This window comes from Poecilia formosa, unplaced genomic scaffold (assembly GCF_000485575.1).
Source record: "Poecilia formosa unplaced genomic scaffold, Poecilia_formosa-5.1.2 Scaffold32, whole genome shotgun sequence".
Lineage (NCBI taxonomy): Eukaryota > Metazoa > Chordata > Actinopteri > Cyprinodontiformes > Poeciliidae > Poecilia > Poecilia formosa.
The window spans coordinates 1,577,180-1,596,241 of NW_006799971.1; the positions used below are offsets into that span (position 1 = coordinate 1,577,180).

General features: G+C 42.1%; 1 protein-coding gene and 1 long non-coding RNA gene across 3 annotated transcripts in view; both read left to right on the forward strand.

Moving 5' to 3' along the window:
* Positions 1-7,356, forward strand: part of LOC103136412 (F-box/WD repeat-containing protein 7) — a 64,933-nt gene extending 57,577 nt beyond the window's left edge. For both annotated transcript variants that reach the window (XM_016670292.1, XM_007549650.2), the window contains exons 10-11: positions 803-1,013; positions 5,795-7,356. In XM_016670292.1, coding sequence (XP_016525778.1) covers positions 803-1,013; positions 5,795-6,063 — 480 coding nt within the window. In that variant the 3' untranslated portion in view covers positions 6,064-7,356. The remainder of the gene's footprint in view (positions 1-802; positions 1,014-5,794) is intronic.
* A 2,762-nt stretch (positions 7,357-10,118) lies between these two features.
* The window catches only part of LOC107835945 (uncharacterized), a 28,720-nt gene continuing 19,776 nt past the window's right edge, over positions 10,119-19,062 (forward strand). The window contains exon 1 of the long non-coding RNA XR_001661789.1: positions 10,119-10,528. This is a non-coding gene — a long non-coding RNA (uncharacterized LOC107835945). The remainder of the gene's footprint in view (positions 10,529-19,062) is intronic.

Here is a 19,062-nt window from a genome sequence, read left to right on the forward strand (position 1 = left end):
TGTTTGTGCTGCTATCATTTTAAAGATACTAATAATTTATATATCAATAAATGTTTCCAGCCCCGCAAATCAACTCTGCTACATTTTGCTGGCTTGTGCAGCAAAATATATCAAAATATATCCTCCTCACACATCAACAAAATCAAACAAAATTGATTTTTTTTTTCTATTTTTTGCAGCTAAAAAAATGTAGCAGTTGACACAAATTTAGTTGAAATGTGAAGAGAATTGGTTGACCTTTCAGGACTTCTGGAAAAAAATCTTTAAAATGATTTCCCCAATTTAAGGAAGATGGAAAAATCCATTCCAAAATGGCAAACTTTTTTTTTTTTTGCAAAATCCATTTTGCAAACAAAAAACATTGCTGCATAAACGTAGCACAAACATTTGACACCAGTTTGGTTTGTTATGAAGAAGTTGGTGGGGAACTTCAATCATGTTTGGAACTCAGTTATGTTGATTTAATTTGCTATGTAGTTTTTAAATTTTGTATAAATGAAAGCGGTTTTCTGTCTTTAAGATGTTCTCCAATGAGTAATGACCAATCTGTTTACTCTAATAGATGGATTTTGTGTCGCCTCCTCTTTGTAAGACTGTAACTGCTCTTCCTTCTACTGAACATACAGACAAAAAAGATGAGCTCCGGCAGATCAATAAAATTCAATCCCTTTCAATGAGTTTAATCAAAAGTTTGTAAGCAAGAACGCCGCTTCAGCTAAATGTTTTTTTTTTTTTGCAATCAGCTGCCAGCTGCAGTTACCCTGCCTGAATATATTTAAAGCGATCGTTTTGATTCTCCCAGTTTGACGGGATCCACGTCGTGAGCGGCTCCCTGGACACGTCCATCAGGGTCTGGGACGTGGAGACGGGGAACTGCATCCACACCCTGACGGGTCACCAGTCCCTCACCAGCGGCATGGAGCTGAAAGACAACATCCTGGTCTCAGGCAACGCAGACTCCACTGTTAAGATCTGGGACATCAAGACGGGCCAGTGTCTCCAAACGCTGCAAGGTGAACACACATGGCTGCTGCTTTCACTCACTTTTTTTTTTTTACATATTTGTTAAAATTATCATGTCATATCGTAAGACAGGTAATCTGTGAAAAAAAAATCGAGCTCCAGCACTAACTGCATAAATACACCACTCAGTCAGTAATAGCCAATCAGAGCCAGGAGGAGGGTTTTAGTGCTGTTAATCACTCTCATCCTCACCCTCTCCCACTGGCTCTTTCCAGCTAGTTCACCATAATATAGCATGCTACCAATGCCATCATTACTGTGGCCTCTAATGATGGCGGTAAACAGTTTTTCTGTGGTGGTTAGTTATTTTTCCACCATTAACTCATTTAGCAGTGCGTTCACAAAGTTAATTGACCTAATACCTAAGCTAAGACCCTCCTCCTCGCTCTGATTGGTTGGTTTTGACCTGGAGCAATGTATTTCCTCAGATGGCAACAGCAGCACTGTGAGGAAGTGGAGAAGCTTTATTTTTCACAGATTATGTTTCTCATATTGCACTATCACAACATGGTGACAGTTTTCAAAAATATGGGGCAAAAAAAGTATTTTTGTAAAAGTGTCATACTGCAGCTTTGATGGCACAAATAAAAGATTATAAGCACCAGGGATGGAAGTAACTTATCTGACCCTTAGGGTTGATACATCTTCTGTTTGTTCACTTGAGGTAGAAACATCTGCTTAGCTGTTTACTTCAGGAGAACCTGAAGATGATTGTTTTATTATTGATGAAAATGTGGGCATCCTCACCTTTGTGAAGAACTTTGATGTACAGCAGAAATTATTGATGAGTATTTAATAATTCACATCTCCTGATAAAACCACACAAGTTGTAAACATGTGGTGCGGTACGTGGACTGCAGCTGACCTCGGGTCAGAAGAATCAGAGCTGTGTTGCCATGGGAAACACAGGTGATTTCTGGAAGCAGCGTGAGCTTGTTGATCGGCTGCTAGGTCAAAGGATTATTAGTTATCATTATGCAGACAGTAGCAAACAGCCGCTGCTATCACATTCATGCTGGCATCACGTCCGTCAGACATAATGGAGGAGCATGGCTGCCAAACACCAACGCTGCTTCCAGTTGGAAACATGTTGGTAAAATTAAAGGATTACTTTCAACCTAAAGATCCCGGGGGTATGAATAATTCTGAGCTTGATTGTATGTTATTGAATGCCCAGTACAAATGTGTTGCTTTTATATATTTAGCCAATGTGTTTTGGAAGTGTATCCAGTAACAACCTTGTAAAAACATTGTGATGGTGATAAATTTTCTATTTATTCTACAGCCATAGATATTCTAGCAAACACTGATACCGTGACATATTTTCTGTTCCTTTCACACTTCACCTCCTTCTAATATTGAAGCATAATAAACAGCCATCATATTGTGTAAAAGCTAATGATGGTGGGGCTAAACTCATTTGTTACATTTTTAGCTGCTGCAGTTCACTTTCACACTGCACTGACTCAAATGAACCAAACCCTTGGAAAACCTGTTTTCCCCCTCGCCTGTGGTGGCGCTGCACCAAGAACTACTGAAGGAATCAACATGAAAACCTCTGAGGAAGACATGAGCGCAACTTCCATCTTCACAAAATGTAAACAAAAATGGAGTGCCGCTAGATTTTAGCAGTTGTAGGATTTCTCTCTTGCCTTTGGTCAAAGTCCAGAAGCCAATTCTTTCACTAGCACAAGATTTGTGTGTTGCATTTACCCAGAATGCCATGCGGTATAGTCTGCCTCCTGCTTTTGGAGCGGTCTCTGTTCCGCTTGATGTTCACACATGCATTCAAACCGCACCAGAGTTCATTTGAACTGAATGAAGTTCACACCTCCCCAAACCAAGCGGACTGGACTTTCTAGACAAAAGAGCGAGAGTTTGACTGGTGTGAGTGCACCCTAAAACTTTGATCATACGTTGGATGCCGATAGAACGACAACTGAAGAGCGGCCGTGTAGTCATGGACCTCGGCTCAATGGTCTTGAAAAACTGACCCGATTCCCCCCAGTTTCAGTCGGACCAGCTGTGTTCAGTCCATGTTGTCCTCTGATGCAGATCCAGTTTCATAGCAACCTAACATTTTGTTTTTGAGAAAAGAAAACTTTTGAAGTTGATGTGGATCAACCAGGCGCTAGCATCGTTTTGAGGATTTGAGTTACATCAGTGATGTTACAGATCCTCCTGCTGTGTGTTGAGATCCTGGTTCTTCTTTTCTTCCTCTTGCTGCTTGTTCCCTTGTGTCCTTTGTGTCCATTTGAACAGTTTTATCTCCATTACCAGGACTTAGTGCCTCACTGTAAGACCAAAGTCCTTTTCCTGAACACCCGTGGCTGTCACTGGTGCCCCGTCTCTAAATGCCCTCATTAGCAGCCTGCAGTCCAGTGAGCTGGCCCCCCACATGCCAGAACAGCATCTGAACAAAAAGATGCCCCAGTGAGAGACTGGAGAGACGAGACGGGGGAGGAGAGGGCTCCAGCAGGAAGGGGCTACAGATCTTTGTAGGTCAAATAATGAGGTCATGATGATTTCTGCCGGTCATTAGTGTGTTCTGATTAGACCATAGTGAAGCAACAGGGTCTTCACTGTCACTGGACCATGATGAAGGTTCTGATGAAGCTGCTTTGTAGTGTCAGAAAGGAGGCCAGCATGGTGGTGGGGGCAGGTGGGGGTTAAGGGATAGGTTCTTAGGGAGGGGACTCAAACCCGAGAATTCATCCTCACACTGAAATATTCTTTAAAGGGGCAGCATTATGTAAAATCCACTTTTTTAGCTTTACATCCTGTTATGTTATTTTCATACATTATGTTATTCCAAGTATGTTTATTCCTGATAAACATACTTGGAGTGTTGCCTCGATTATTTCATACATGTTTGAGAAATCCTTTATTCTCCATTGTAACCATTAAGTTGTGCAAAACACCTGGATGGACCTAGCACCGCCTTCGAGGATGAAACTCCTCCTTATAGCAGCAGTTTCCAAGCTACTGTGCTTATGCCTCACAGAGCAGCCCTCCTCCATGACTCCCCCAACTCAGCTCCTTCAGACTAGCCAGCAGCAATTAGCAAACACCTGGCGGAACGGCATCTGTTGGGCTCATTATAGGAGCTGCTACTCAGTGCAATGCTGGTAAAAATGTTGTTAAAGGGTTAATAGAGGAGTCATGTTGTGATGACTTCTGGAAGGCAGAGCTTCAGAAAGAGCAGGAGTCTGAAAGAGACAGAGGCCCAATTTCAAGATGTTAAATTATAAAGTAAAATGTCTTTTAAGTCATACTTGATATATGCATATATATTAAATGTATTATAACAACTGAAGGTTGCAGAGTTATTTGATTGTGCTATAATGGCACTTTGTGGCTGTAAAACCCATAATACTGCCCCTTTAAATTCATTATTATTTTAAACTAAGTGATATCATCGGTGTTTCCATCCATCCACCCACCCTTACATTAGCAGCAGCTTTTATTGCATGTTCAGTCTTCCTGATCTGTTCCAACTAAACTTTTCAGGACCTTCAGTGATAAAAAAAATAATAAAAAATAGTACATTTTTCCTGTAAAGCTTTATAGGAGGTGATAAACCTCGCTGATCCAGACAGACTAATATGAAACAAAACGGCAGTGGAAACCATGCCAGTCGCAGCCGTTGGCTCTGATCACTGGGACTATAACTTGGCTTATTAATCTAGTTCTCTTCAGGCCAGCAGACATGATCTTGTTGTAGAAACAAATTGTCCAACATGACAGAAACGCAGTTTTCAGGTGTTCGCTTTCACACCGACTTAAATGGTCCACAAGACACACCGAGCCGAGCTCCACCTCCCGCTGAAGGAATGACTGTTACCAGTTCATAAGTTCAGAGGAAGTAAGTGATGGGCTGGAAAATCTCATTTTAGTTGTCACTAAAAACTAAAATGAGAAGAAAAAAACCCAGAAGGTGTCGGTGAGCCGTTCTCTCGCTGCATCAGACCAGAACTGAGCAGAAGAGGTTTAATATTTCAGTACGTATTTCCTCATTTTCTTCCCGTCTTCTGGCAGGAAGCACAGAGCAACTGGAAGGTGCAGGGGGTCAAGGTTATGATAGAAAATTATTTAAATCAAAAAAGTTGGATCAAAACTCTGGAGCTGGATCTCTGCCATCTCAGAAAGACCAATTGGATGGCAAAACATTGACAAACATGCACTTTGAATATTCATCATAAGTGATGTCAAACTGTTTCAAAATAAACTAAAAATCTACTGTTGCAAAAATATTCCATCACATTTCATCAACAAGGCAGTTAAAGTGATTTACATCATGAAAACATTTTAAAAATTCATAAACGCATCATAAGGTGACCAACTGCAAAACCAATAAACATTGCATGTTGATTGGTGCCATTAAATCTGTGCAGGTTTTAGTATAAATTTATAGGAGCTCAGTGTTTCAGCTGTTTTGCAGTTTTCTGGAAGTTTGTTTCAGATTAGCGGTGCATAGAACCTGAATGCTGCTTCTCCTCATTTGGTTCTGGTTCTGGAGATGCAGAGCAGAACCAGAACCAGGAGACCTGAGAAGGTTTGGAAGGATGATACAACAGTTCAGTGATTTATTAAACTAACAGAAGTATTTTAAAGTCATATTTTCACAACTACTGTTGTTTTCTTGGTGTATTTTTTGACGGTTTCTCTTGGTTTTTCTCATCTGGTGAAGTTTGTGTGCTGAAGCCCAAACGCCACCAAACAAATTCCTGGTCCTGTCTTCTCCTAACCGTCCTTTGTCTGTCTGGTCCAGGTCCCCACAAGCACCAGAGTGCCGTGACGTGCCTCCAGTTCAACAAGAACTTTGTCATCACCAGCTCTGATGACGGCACTGTCAAGCTGTGGGACCTGAAGACGGGCGAGTTCATCCGGAACCTGGTGACCCTGGAGAGCGGCGGCAGCGGCGGCGTGGTGTGGCGCATCCGGGCGTCCAACACCAAGCTGGTGTGCGCCGTGGGCAGCCGCAACGGCACGGAGGAAACCAAGCTGCTGGTGCTGGACTTTGACGTGGACATGAAGTGACAGGAAGTGGTGCAGGGGAACACGCCGTGGAAGGACGAAGAGAGTGACCCACACAGAGAGAGAGAGAGAGAGAGAGAGAGAGGAGGGGGACAGGAGCCCGGAGACCGAAAAACTCTTCATCTACACTCAGAGAGTCTACAATCACAAAACCCGCCGCTGTCCGCGTCTCCCGTTTGAGTTCCTGCTACGGACAAACTCAGTCCAGTCCCCTCTGACCCCCGGCCCCTCCTGCTGAAGGTGATCTGGAGGGAGAAACAGAGCGAACTCCCCTGAAACCGGCCGGCTTCGCACAGAGAACCCGCTTTCGCTCGAGTCGGACAGATTTTCAGATGTACAGAGAGATATTATTTTTTAAAACTCCCCCCACCCATCCATCCCCTCCCTCCCTCCTATCAGAGTGTGTGCATACAGTCATCACACGGCCATGATGACTGGCTTCCCCTCACAGTTCCTCCCAAAGAGCTGCTGGACGTGGTGGGGGGGCGTCGGGGTGGTCCGGCCCGTTTCCGTCACTCCGTTTCCGTTCTCATCGCTCTGCACTCGGTTTTCTGGACTTCTGATTTCTCCACATAAACACAACTGTGAATTTCAGGATCTGAAGAGGTTTTTTGTTTTTTTTTGTTGTTGTTTGTTGTTGTTGGTTTTATGCTTCATGCAGAATTTCAGTATTAGAGGAAGAATCCGGTCCGGTCTCTGTTACCGTCAGTGCTGTTCAGCTCTGGGGGGGGTTTCCTCAGAAGCTGGAGGGCTGAGGACAAACACCTCTACTATCCACTGACCCCGCGCCCTGACCCCACCCTGCCCCCGCCCCCCCGAGTGGCCAAACTGAATCTAATGCTGCTAGAGGAACCGGAACCAGAGAATGGAGCTTCTACTTGCTGTGACGTTTTAGTCCACAGGCGAAATTCCTCACAGGACTCTGTACGTTTGGACTTAAACCAGAAAGGCGACATGACGTGACGTGATCACCATTTTTTGGGGGGTTTTTTTGCATTTGTTTTTTTGTTTGTTTTTTTTGCCACTGAAACTTGAGCCAAACGTGCCTCTGCGTTTGAGGCTACGAGGAGGGAGCGCGTCCAACAGAAACTGACAGGAGACACAAACGAGGGGGAATTGTAACACTGTTAGAGAACGTGTGTGTGTGTGTGTGTGTGTGTGTGTTAAAGTGTGTTAGCTGGCAGCTTGTTATCACATTCCTCGGGACAACGCTTCTCCAGCCTGTTCTTTGGGAAAAATGTCGAAATGCTGCGTGGAGGACTGGCTTCAAAAAACAAAAAAGGTTAAAAAATAAATCAAACTAACAGATGTACTGATTTTAACTTGTGAATGAGAGAATGGCCCATATGTCTGTGTGAGAGACTTTTTTTTTTTTCTTTTTTTTCTTTTGCCCCTCCACAGGTGTCTGAAGCAACAGAGGAGACCACCATCAGGCATCAGCTGGCAGGTCGGGCCGCGGAGCGTCTCGGTGTTCCACCGAAACGAACACAGACAAAACACCTTGTAGCCAAAACAAGTCGTCTCAAAACCTCCCAGAGTCACAGCTCCAGCTGAACTGTGAAAGTGGTATAACACTGTATATTAAAAAAAAAGAAAGAAAGAAAGAAAGAAAGAAAGAAAGAAAACAATCTCGCTCTATCTCCTCCTGTTGTTTTCTCCGTCTGTTTTTAATTTATGATCTGGTTTGAGAAATCAGATTTGTTGCAGGTGTTTTTATTTTGTTCAGTTCATGTAAAACTGCCTGGCAAAAAACAGCAAAAAAAACAAAACAAAAAAAACAAACAAACTAAAAACAGACAAAAAAAACCTGAAAGGGATTGTGTATTTGTTTGATTCACTTAGAATTTTATTTTCTTATAACTTAAGTGCAATAAAATGTGGGTTTTTCTTTTTCATTTCAAGCATATCAGTTGTCTGTTTTTGTTTACCTCTGTGAAGGCATCTTATATGGTCAATAAAGCAAAACTATTTGGTTAAATTCTCCTGGATGGTCATCATCTCAGCTCCTCAGTTATCCTAATTTTTCTGGGATGAAGTGAATCTAAAACAAATAACAGCAATGATTTTAAAACCAAGAATCAGGTGGAGAAGTTTCAAGTTATGGACTTTTTCAAACATGGAAGCTAGAAGCTCATTTACCTCACAGAGAGCCTGCTGGAGTCTGCATGTTCTCCCTCTGCATTTGTGGGTTTACCCTGGGTACTCCAGCTTCTCAAAGGCATCAAAGGGCTGTTTTTGTTGAGAAATGTGCACAAAACTATCGATATTTCGATAATGTGGAGAAAACACAATTTCACAATTGCGGTGTTTCCATTAAATAATGCAATTAATGTCCCACGTGAATACTTTTGCTCACGCAATAAGTCGTTAATCCTCCAACCACTACCTGTTATTGTCTTTGTCGTTTCAGCCAGTCGTAGCTGTTGATCACAAGCAATTTTTTTTCACATCACTCCTGATATGAAAAAAGTGTTTTGATTGGAGTTTTGCGAAATACATCAATTTCAATACAGCTGGAAAAACCACCTCATCCTAGCACAAAAACTTAATGAAAAATGTGCCTTTTTTTAATTGCTGTGCTTCTGTTAAGCAAATTTATTTCCATAATTCCTATTTGTGCAATTTTAAGCTCTACCTTTGGGTTTTTGTCTTCCATCAGTGATGCATCATTAGGCCACTCAGTTCGAGCAGCAACGGAGTCAGCCCTGTGCTGCAGGTTTCCCCGTTGCCTAGCAATGGCTGGTTTCTGGCCCAGGAAACAGTTTACTGTGTGGGAGCGTTGAGGGGGCTGCACACCGTCACATGAATGGATGTGTGTGGGGGGGGAGAGGGAGAGGGAGACGGGGGTCTTTACTGTGGTTGGCAGGTCACTGCAACTGTTGCTTCCCAGACTCGCATCATGTTGTGTAAACAGCTGCTCTGCTTGTAAACTAAATGGATGTAATCTAGATTTATATACTCATTTCTGCTGTTTAGTTCTGGCTGAGTTGGCCTTTTGTTTCAAGTCTAGATGCTGCAGTTAGTCACTTTTACCTCCAAACAGTCAAACCAGCCCTGTAATCTTTAAAACTAGTGTGTCAGTATTTCTGCAGGATTTGCAGAGGTCGTTCTTGTTTGTTTCTGAGCTTTTGCTGCTGCTCCTCCCATCATTTTCAGTTCAGTGGCCAACTTCTATTTTCAGAAGAATGCCTTTTTGTTAACATGCACAGCATACAGTGGCTCAGAAATGTGTTGTAGACACAGTGGAGACATTTCTAATTCTTTACAGAGACAGACTTTGCTGCTTCTCTATCTGAATTGGTTGAAAACATTAATGAAATAATTTGGCAGCCAGGAACTAGACAAAAGAAGTTTGGCACCCAGAAAACACTGATTTTGACCCCACTGTAAATGCTGATCAGCATCAGACATGTAAAAAATCTTATTGGTTGTGATGTGAAGAAAAACAAAAATAAATGTTCAGTTTGGTGCAGATCAGATGAAATATGTGGAAATTACAGCCAAACCTATGGCCATGGTGTGACCCCACTTCAACCTGCAGGAAAACTCAGGACTTTGATCACTTTAGATCCCCAAACTCACCAATTTTCAAGCCAAGAAAAGTTCAATGAAATGCAGAGCTTAAAAACAACTCAAAAAAAAAAAAAAAAGGTTCAATCCAACATGGCTGACGTCTTGTTTGTTGTATACTTGTCTATAGACAGGGCCTGGACTTTGACCCCAGCCCACGGCTGCAGGAGACTTCTGTAGGTCCTGGGAAGTTCTATAAATGTGACAAACTTCAGACCTTTGCAGTAAGGTAACCTAAATGAGGACAGCGTTTTGAAAGTTGCCAGGTGGCTCTGTTGAGCTTTTTCTGTTGCGACTTTTCCAAAACCATTATAGTCATTTTTACCAAGACTGGTAAGCCAACAAAATTCGGTGAGTTTTCATATATTGATAGACCTTCAAAAAGTCAATATATTTCCTGCTCAGGCCTAATAATGAAAGAATGCTTGTTTTTGTACCAATAATTATGCAACTAAAAAAATTGTTTATATCATTTATTAGAATGAGCCACGGTTATTTGACTAATTTTAATAGCCAAATAATTAAAATGAGCAGTAGACTTTGAGAAATATTTTAGATGTAAAAAAAAATAATGCAATGAAAATACTGTAGGCTATTTGGTTTTCATAAACTTAAAGTAGTCAGAGACGTGGCATGTTGTTGGCGCTGCTATGCATTCTGGGTAAATGAGGTATGCTTGGTCTGTTCGCGCTGTTTTCGTCCAGCCAAAAGAGCAGTAGGTAACGTCTTAAGATTTCTCAATTTGAACCGTAGCGCTCTGAAACTGTAGAAAACACAAGGAGTAATGAAGATGAGGAGGACCAGACGGAGGAAGAGTTGCCTGAAGAAGTTGCTGTTTGTGCTGCTGCTGCAAGCTTCATAAACGAAACAATGAATGACGCCTGCCTCTGGTACCACGGTAAGTCTTGTCCGGTCGTCAGTCAGGTTAAACCTATTTAGGTCCTGATCTTCAGTCCGGTGTAGGGGCCATGGTTTCACATTTGGTTCCTGCGGCAGTGGAAATAATTTGATCATTTAAAGAGCTTCCAGCTGTCTGCCTTTAAAGTTTCTCCCAGCGTCTTTCGCTCACTAGCCGGAGTTTTAGGTGCCAGCTAGCACGGCTTGGTTTTAGCTTTAGGGTAACGACCACCTGTTAGCTTCTTCATCAATTTTGCTCTTACTCAATTTTTGAAGTAATTGTGAGTTATTACTTAACACAAAGAGCATTTTTTTTAGTTGATAGGAAAATGACAACATATTTAAGCCAACGTGTTTAACTAAATGTGGCTCACTTTAAAGTGGGACGCTGAATAAATGAATTCAAATAAAAGGTTTAATTTTTTTTCTATAGTCTCAGATTTTGATGTTTCCACAAAAGGTTAATGCTAAACCTTTTTACACATCGTTTGTATACAGAATCAGATTCATTTTGCTGAACAATAAACAAATATTTTATCACGGATAATAAAAATCTACTCATTGAACAACCAGGTTGTTAAGCATGATGGTATCTTCCTTGCTAATCTCAAAAGCTACAATTATCCCACTTGACTGGTTAATTCTGCAAACTTCACTCTTCACTCCTGTTTTTACCCATATTTGCTCTATGTTCACTGAAAACACTTTTTGTGTTTTAATTAAGATTTTTTATTTTTTATTTTTTTATGGGTGTAAACATTCAGAGTTCACACAGCGTAACAAACAAGATAGTCTGCTCTGTAGCAGACACTGATGGATCCCCGCTGGCGGTCCTTAAACGAGCGTAATATCAGGAAGAGATGAATCATCTCATTTCTTCAGGTGATTAGCCATTTATCTACTTTACTCTTGCTGCCACAATTGCACTGCGCATCCTGTTGATGAATGAATGTGCCCCTTTTTTCCCTCCATTCTCGGCGCTCAAACGAAGCACGTCTGCTTGCCACCCCAGCAGCACTAACTCATCCTGACACAAACAACACGGCGTGAGGGATGGAAGGGATGACGGGATGCTCTCTGCCAGGAGCTGATGGCACGGCAAAAAGTTCAGGGAAGGGAAGAGCTTTGGATGCTTCATTCAGTGTATCTCCCATCTCTTTGTTCGCTAATCCTGCCCTAAAGCACTGCAGCCCCTCTAATTGTGAGCAGATTTTCTAAAAAGGACCGTAGCATCAGAAGTGGTTGTGTTTCACACTTCAGCCTAATCCTGTTTGGGAGGTTTTGTTGCAGCACATCAATGGGTAATGAAAAGGTTTAATCGCCATAAAGCTGCAGTCAGTGGTTGATGACGGGAACATTTAAATCTCCTTTGGTTCCTTTTGGACAGCTGATGTTCATGTTGGTCATTAATGCTGACCTCCTGATAAGAAGGTCAGGAGGTTCCTGCAACCCCACAGATGCATGACTGCACCAACTGTTACCCTCATCCTCCCTCCCCCACTGCTACTCAGGTATTTCAAATTCTTCAGCTTTAAAGTGGCAGTATTATGCAATATCAATGTTTTTATCTTTACATCATGTTATAATGTTGTTCCCTCATCACTACAGTGTTGCATTGATTCTTTAATTCATGTTTTAGTAATCATTTAATCTCCATGGCAACCATGCAGCTGTGCAAAGCCCTTGGGTGGACCTAGCTCAGCCTTCAGGAACGAAGCTCCACCTCAGAGCCTCACTTTTCAAGTTTCTGAGTTTCTGCCTCACAGAGCAGCCCTCCCTCCACTCTGCTCCTTCAGACTAGCCAGGAGCAATTAGCAAACATCTGGTTGAACTCCACATCTGCTGAGCTCATTATATGAGCAACTTCTCGGTGAAATGCTGGTTAAAAAACAACAACTATGTTACAGAGTTAATAGAGGAGCCATGTTGTGATGACTTCCTGAAAGTGGAGTTTCAGAAAGAGCAGGAGTTGTTAAGGAGACAGAGGCTCAATTTCAAGGCGTTAAATTACAAAGTCAGTTTTCTTTTAAGCCCTATTTGATTTAGTATTTTATAACATTTAAAACCTGTGTAACATAGTTACTTTATTGTGCTATAAAATGGCACTACGTGGCTGGAGTAAACATAATACTGCCTCTTTAATATCAAAAACTACCACAAGGCAAAAGGTGAGAAACCAAGAGGAGCTGCTCCTCCAGAGTCAGCTGTTATAGCACATGAATCATGTGGTTCTAAGTGTGATGTGAATGTAGTTGCCCTGCTGGAAGGTGAACCTCCACCTCTGTTTACAGCCTCCATCTGCTTTGTTTATTTCCATCCATTTCCCCATCAACTCTAACCAGATTCCCCGTCTCTGCTGAACAGAATCATCCCCACAGTATGAATCTACCACTGCCATGATTGTCCTCCTCTTCAGGGTGTCACTTATTGTGACCGTAACTCTTAATTTTGTTCTCATCTGATCTGAACACCTCCCGTCATACTTCCAGTGCCTCCTACATGGCATGAAAAGTTTCATAATCTAGCAGAGATAATCTTCAAATCTTCTATAAACCACCAAAATATTGTCTCAATTCACAACCGATCCACAGCTTCTGGCCTGTTTTTTTGTCTTCCTCTTCTTTGACCTTGTTCCTGCAGGTTTTAAATGTCTCGTAGTCAAAATGTGTTAGCATGCGGCGGAGGCCTGCAAAGGAGCATCGGGCTTGGTGCCACATCGGAGCCCATCTGCAGGGCCCATGTGCGTGGGTGGTGAAAGTACGTCGGAGGAGAGGAGAGGATGCCAGCGCTGTAGGTAGGAGCCTCCCCTTCCCGCTGAGTGTCCGGCACCACCTGTCCCACTCAGCTGAACCGATGAGAACAAGGTGTGCGGCGGTGCGCAGCTTTCATTTATCTGCAGAGGAGGAGATGAGTAAGCAAATCCACTCCAGTGGTAATTATATGCCCAATTTTCTGCAACAGAGAGCAGCGTGAGCGCTGCAGCGATACATCCGCTACGTTCCTGGTTTGTTCTAAAATGGGACAAGACTTGGTAGGGTTCAAAGTGATCCAGTGTCAGATGAATGTGTCTGCACCCTTTTCCCCCCCGGTTTGAAAGCTAGTAAGTGTGTGCGCACGCGTTTGTTTGTAATACATTGTGGGGACCATTATCCTGACATACTACAATGTGGGGACCCACTGCTCCTTGTGGGGACCGTAGCCTGGTCCCCACAAGGGAAAACACTGTTTTAGGGTCAGGAGTTAGATTTAGGCTTCAGGTGTGAATTGAGTTTTGGTTAGGGGTTATGGTTAGGTATGTAATGGTTAGGTTAAGGGTAAGGTTAGGCTATGGAAGTCAATGAAAAGTCCCCACAAAGATAGCCACACAAACGTGTGTGTGTGTGTGTGTGTGTGTGTGTATAGCTGGGGCTACATGCTGCCTGCTGCGTTTGGCAGTGACACTATGCGGCTCCTGAGCAAGAAACTGAGAGCTGCAGGTGGAGTTTGGGCTTGACAAACCCTTCTGAACTAGACATGTGATTCAGCTGAGCTACTTAAAGCTGCAGTATGTAACTTTTATTTATTTTTTTAAATAGTTTTTTACGTATTTGTTTAGAACATCGCCATTTGGGAGACAGATAATCTATGAAAAAAATCTAGCTCTTCTCCCAGAAGGCAGAGGAGCTAGATTTTTGGTTGTTTCTACAACCAGTCAGAGCCAGGAGGCGGGTCTTGGCATGTCAATCATATCTGTATGCGCGCCATTCACCCCCAATCCTATAAGCCCTGTTGCTCCCTGCTTCAAACATCTTCTGCCTGTCAGCAGAGCCTGTCATGAATACTAAGGCTAGTTAGCGTAGCCGCCGCTGATGGCAGATAAGCAGCTGTTCTGCTTATCTGCCATCCGCCAATGGCTAAGTTGGTTCTCTGCCATTGGGACATTTAGCAGTGAGTACATAAGGTTGATTGACAGCAGTAAGACCTTCCTTCTGGTTCTGATTGGTTGTTTTGGGTCGGGTGCGGTGCATTACTTCAGACTGTAGTAGTAGCTCAGGGAGGAGGTGGACGAGATCAGTTTTTTCACAGATTATCTGTCTTATATTTAACTGTCATAGCATTTTAACAAATATGTAAAAATCATATTATTTGTTGCATATTGCAGCTTTAATGTCCTGACCTCATGAATCACGAGGTCATAGTGCAGAAGTCTTTAAAATCCATCTTTTATTCATAATTTTCTCCTGCAGGCAGGCTCCTTCTGGTAATCTTCTCAAATGTTTCTGATCAATAATTCTCCCAGCCTTGTGAAGATGGAAGGATTTTTCAGCTTTTTCAAACATTTTCTGTTTGAAAAAACCTTGTAGCACCCAGTCAGTGAGCACAGGTTTTGTAGAGCAGTGTTTCCCAACCCTGGTCCTCAAGGCACACTGTCCTACATGTTTTAGAGGTTTCCCTGCTTTAATGTGCCTGATTCAACTGATTGCAGTTCAACAAACATCTGTTAAACAGTCATCAATTGAAATCAGCTGGTCTGAAGCAAGGGAATACCTAAAACATGCAGGGCAGAGAGCATTGAGGACGAGGGTTAGGAAATACTGGTGTAGAGGGTCCTCAACAATGAAACAAAAACTGTTAGGTCTAAAAGAGCATAAAAACTGAACGCTGCTTCTCGTTTGGTTCTGGTTCTGGATGCAGACCAGAACCATAAGACCTGAGAGGTCTGGAAGGTTGATACAACAGCAGTAGATCTTTAAAGTATTGTGGTGCTAAGCTGTTCAGTGATTTATAAACTAACAATAGTATTTTAAAGTCTATTCTATCAGTATAAGGACTGTAGAACTGGGTGATGTGCTCTATCTTCATGGTTTTAATCAGAACACCAGCAGCAGCGTTCTGGATCAGCTGCAGCTGGAGGATTGATTTTTATTTATTAATTTATTGTTTTTTTGTTTTTGTTTTTGTTTTTTTTGTTTTTTTTTTAGGTAGGCTTGTGGTGAAAAAAAAACATCCAGATTTTCCCAAAAATTAAATAGTCATTAAAAGAAATCAATTCATCATCCAACCTAATATCTAGTTGCTCTTTAAAGATCGAAGCTCTGAGAAATCCAGTCGTGTGTTTTCTCTATCCAAACTCAAATTTATTTACAAGTAAAAATTCCAAATTAACCTTGTCAAATGTTTTTCTGCATGTAATGAAAACAATTCTTATTTTGGATGTTGCAATATTCCATTATATTAGTATTTATAGTCAATATGCTATTACGGAACAATCTTCTGCATATCGTCATGGATGAGTCATCTGAGGGATTCTTTCTGGCCTACTTAAGCTTTATGGGACTGCAGGGACAACCAAGGACATTGTGGTCTGATGTGTTAGAAATGATTTTATACTGTGTCCAAACTGATGAATGTTGATGATTTTGTTCCTCCTCTGTTCTTGAATTTCTGTAGCCAGGATGTGAAGTGTTTTGTGATCTTTTCTGCCTTTTCAGTGGTACCAGATAGGTTCCATTTAAGGTTTTTCTTGATTCCGCAGGCTTGGCAGTAATCAGGCCTGGGTCTAACTAGCATTAGCATTAGTGACAGGCTACACTACCACTAATGTATTGGAACCACCAGCGTAGCAAAGAGCAAGCGGGAGGGAGTGAGCATGAGAATGATTGACAGCATTAAGACCCTCCTCCTGTCAGTGATTGGTTGTTTCTTAATGACTGGTGTATTTCTGCAGTTAGTGCTGGAACACAGATTATCTATCCTATATTATACTGTTACAACATATTTACAGTTTTAACAAATGCTAAAAATAACATATTTGGTTCTAAAAGTTGCATGTTGCAGCTTCAGATGTCACCCAGAGAGTGCACTACTTATTATACTCGTATTATTTGGCTGCTGTTGTGTCGTGTTGACAGTTTCCTCAGTCTCTAGTTGTCTTACATGTCACATCAGAAAGAAAGATTTTGTTATAAGTGAAAACAGCAAGGAGATATTTTAGTTTGAAACCAAGTGCAAAATACATTTAAACCCTCCTCAATGTGATTAATACAGCTTAGTGTAACCTTTCTGCAAAAAACTAACATTACATGCAAAAATAGTTGTGCGACTGTTTTTTGTTTTTTATTTTGTTTGTTTTTGTGCATAAGCACTGATTTAAATCACCAGATTTTCTAACCAGCTTTTGGGAATTTAAAGGATCCATCTGTCTGGTAACTGAGAAAGCTGTTGGGTTGATGAACTGGATGCATTTCAATGTGCAATTTAGTATCGGGCGATTAGCAGCTCCACAGACCAGGAACGGGATCTTTAAAATCAGACCAATACGAGACGGGAAGCAACTGGAGATGTTTAAGAGAGATTGGTAAGGCTACGAAACATTTAGAAAACAATCCAGCTGGGACAGAACGATGATCAGGAGCTACTGTTCGTGAAGGTTTGGGGGGGGGGGATGTTTGGGCTGCGATCAAAGATTTTACAACAGGTATAAAACCTCTGAGGACTGCAGTGGAACTGCTGTGTCAGCTCAATGCTGAGCTCTTGAAGCAGCCGACACTTCCAATCATTTGGAAAATATTAGGAGAAAAATGAAAAATTACTGATTGTTGCTCTCTCAAAGATCCAAAATCTGTTTTAAAATATACATGATGGATTTGTTGGACCTTTGTGTTGACATTTTTATCTCCAAATCCTGTATTTTGTTCCCCTAGACTGATATTGATTAATTTTTACATTTGGGTGAGGCGCTGGGGAGCTGGGGGGTGAAATACCCCACCAGGGAGCCAGCTCCCCCCGCTGGCCCTGTTTGATTACTCTTAATAGCTGAAGCGGTGTAAGAGCAAACAGATGATAAAGGCCATAATAACTGCAGTGCTGCTGCTAATCCCCTTCTATGAAATTCACAGGGTTTTCTTTCACTCGTCATTTCTTAATTAGTCTCAAATCAAAGGAGTTGTTTTATTCCATAAACAACTCCTTTTATTAATAGCCACAAATGAAGAAAAGAGACTGTGCTACTTCCTACATCACACATACTGGCTTTGCTGTTAGCAGCTGGGGTTATGGATGCAAGTCAGCACATTTGTGTTTTCCAGCAACATAGTGCCATTTTATAGCACAAATAAAATAACTATGTTACCTTCAGTTGTTATAAAAATACTAAATATATCAAATATTACTTAAAAAAAACTTTACTTTCCAATTTAATGCCTTGAAATTGGGACTCTGTCTCTTTAAAAACTCCTGCTTTTTCTGAAAGTCATGAAGCCAGTCCTTCAGGAAGTCATCACAACATGGCTCCTCTGTTAACCCTTTAACAATGTTTTTACCAGCGTTTCACTTAGAAGCAGCTCCAGCAGATGCTCAGTTCCACCAGGTGTTTGCTAATTGCTGCTGGCTAGTCTGAAGGAGCTGAGTGGGGGAGTTGGGCTGAAAGTGCTCTGTCCCGGAAGGCGGAGCTAGGTCCACCCAAGTGTTTTCAACAGTTGTGTGGTTGCCACGGGAGATTATAACATGATGTAAAGCTCAAAAAGTCAATTTTATATGATGATGCCTGTTTACAGGCTACGTGAACGTATTTTATAGATGTTAGTGAGAGGAGATGAAAGAAAAAACACCAGTAGAACAAAACAAGCTCATGTTGCTGGGCTGGAGAAGCTCAGACTTCTGGGAGACATCAGACGAACAAAATGGGACGAGAAAGAGGTCAATCACAGACAGAGTTCAAGTGAATATAAAGGTTGAAGGTTTAAGTTGGAGCTCCAGAATGCTGTCAGGGAGAGACACGCACGCACGCACGCACACACACACACACACACACAGCAAAATCCAGAGACACATCTTTTGAAGCCAGCAGGACTTTTACATATAATTAAGAAAGCTGCAGATGGAGGTTGGCGTACTGCAATGCTCTAGACTGTGTTTTGATTGATAATAATGATGGTGGCCTCTGGCTGTGTGAGAGGACTCGCATGATGATGTGCATCACACAAAACTGATCAAAGTGTCTGAAAATGAGACGTGAAGGCTAATGTTGGAAATAAGAGCGAGAGAAAAAACTCAAAGGGAGGAGAGAAAAAAACCCAGGAGCCTGACCACGGAGACGGCAGATGTTTTACAGAAACCGTCTCGTTTCTCTCAGTAGGGGGAAGGCCGGGTGAAACGGAGAGGTGGGGGGGCGGTCCGCTTCTAAAACGCACAGCAGAGAATGTCAAGATGCAGCAGGCGTTTCCTCTGCAGAGTTGAAGAAGCGTTGAAGGAATCTGCAACAGACATTCAGTCATTTCAGTGTTCCACCAGAGGAGATCTGTTCTATGAGAAGAGGCTCCGTTAGGAAAGAAAAACATAAAAACACCCACATGCTATCCCAAATGTCCGTCCTCATAATCTGTTAGATTTCCACACCACTGCCAATGAGACAGGAGGCTTTGTGGTCAGTCAGACACTGAGTGGGATGAGACGATGAGCCGGCGCCGCCAAACAAACCATATTCGGTCTGCGTCCTGGTTTCTGCTGGGTTTCCAAAACTACTAGAAACGTTTCGTGTCAGAGACGTCACACCTG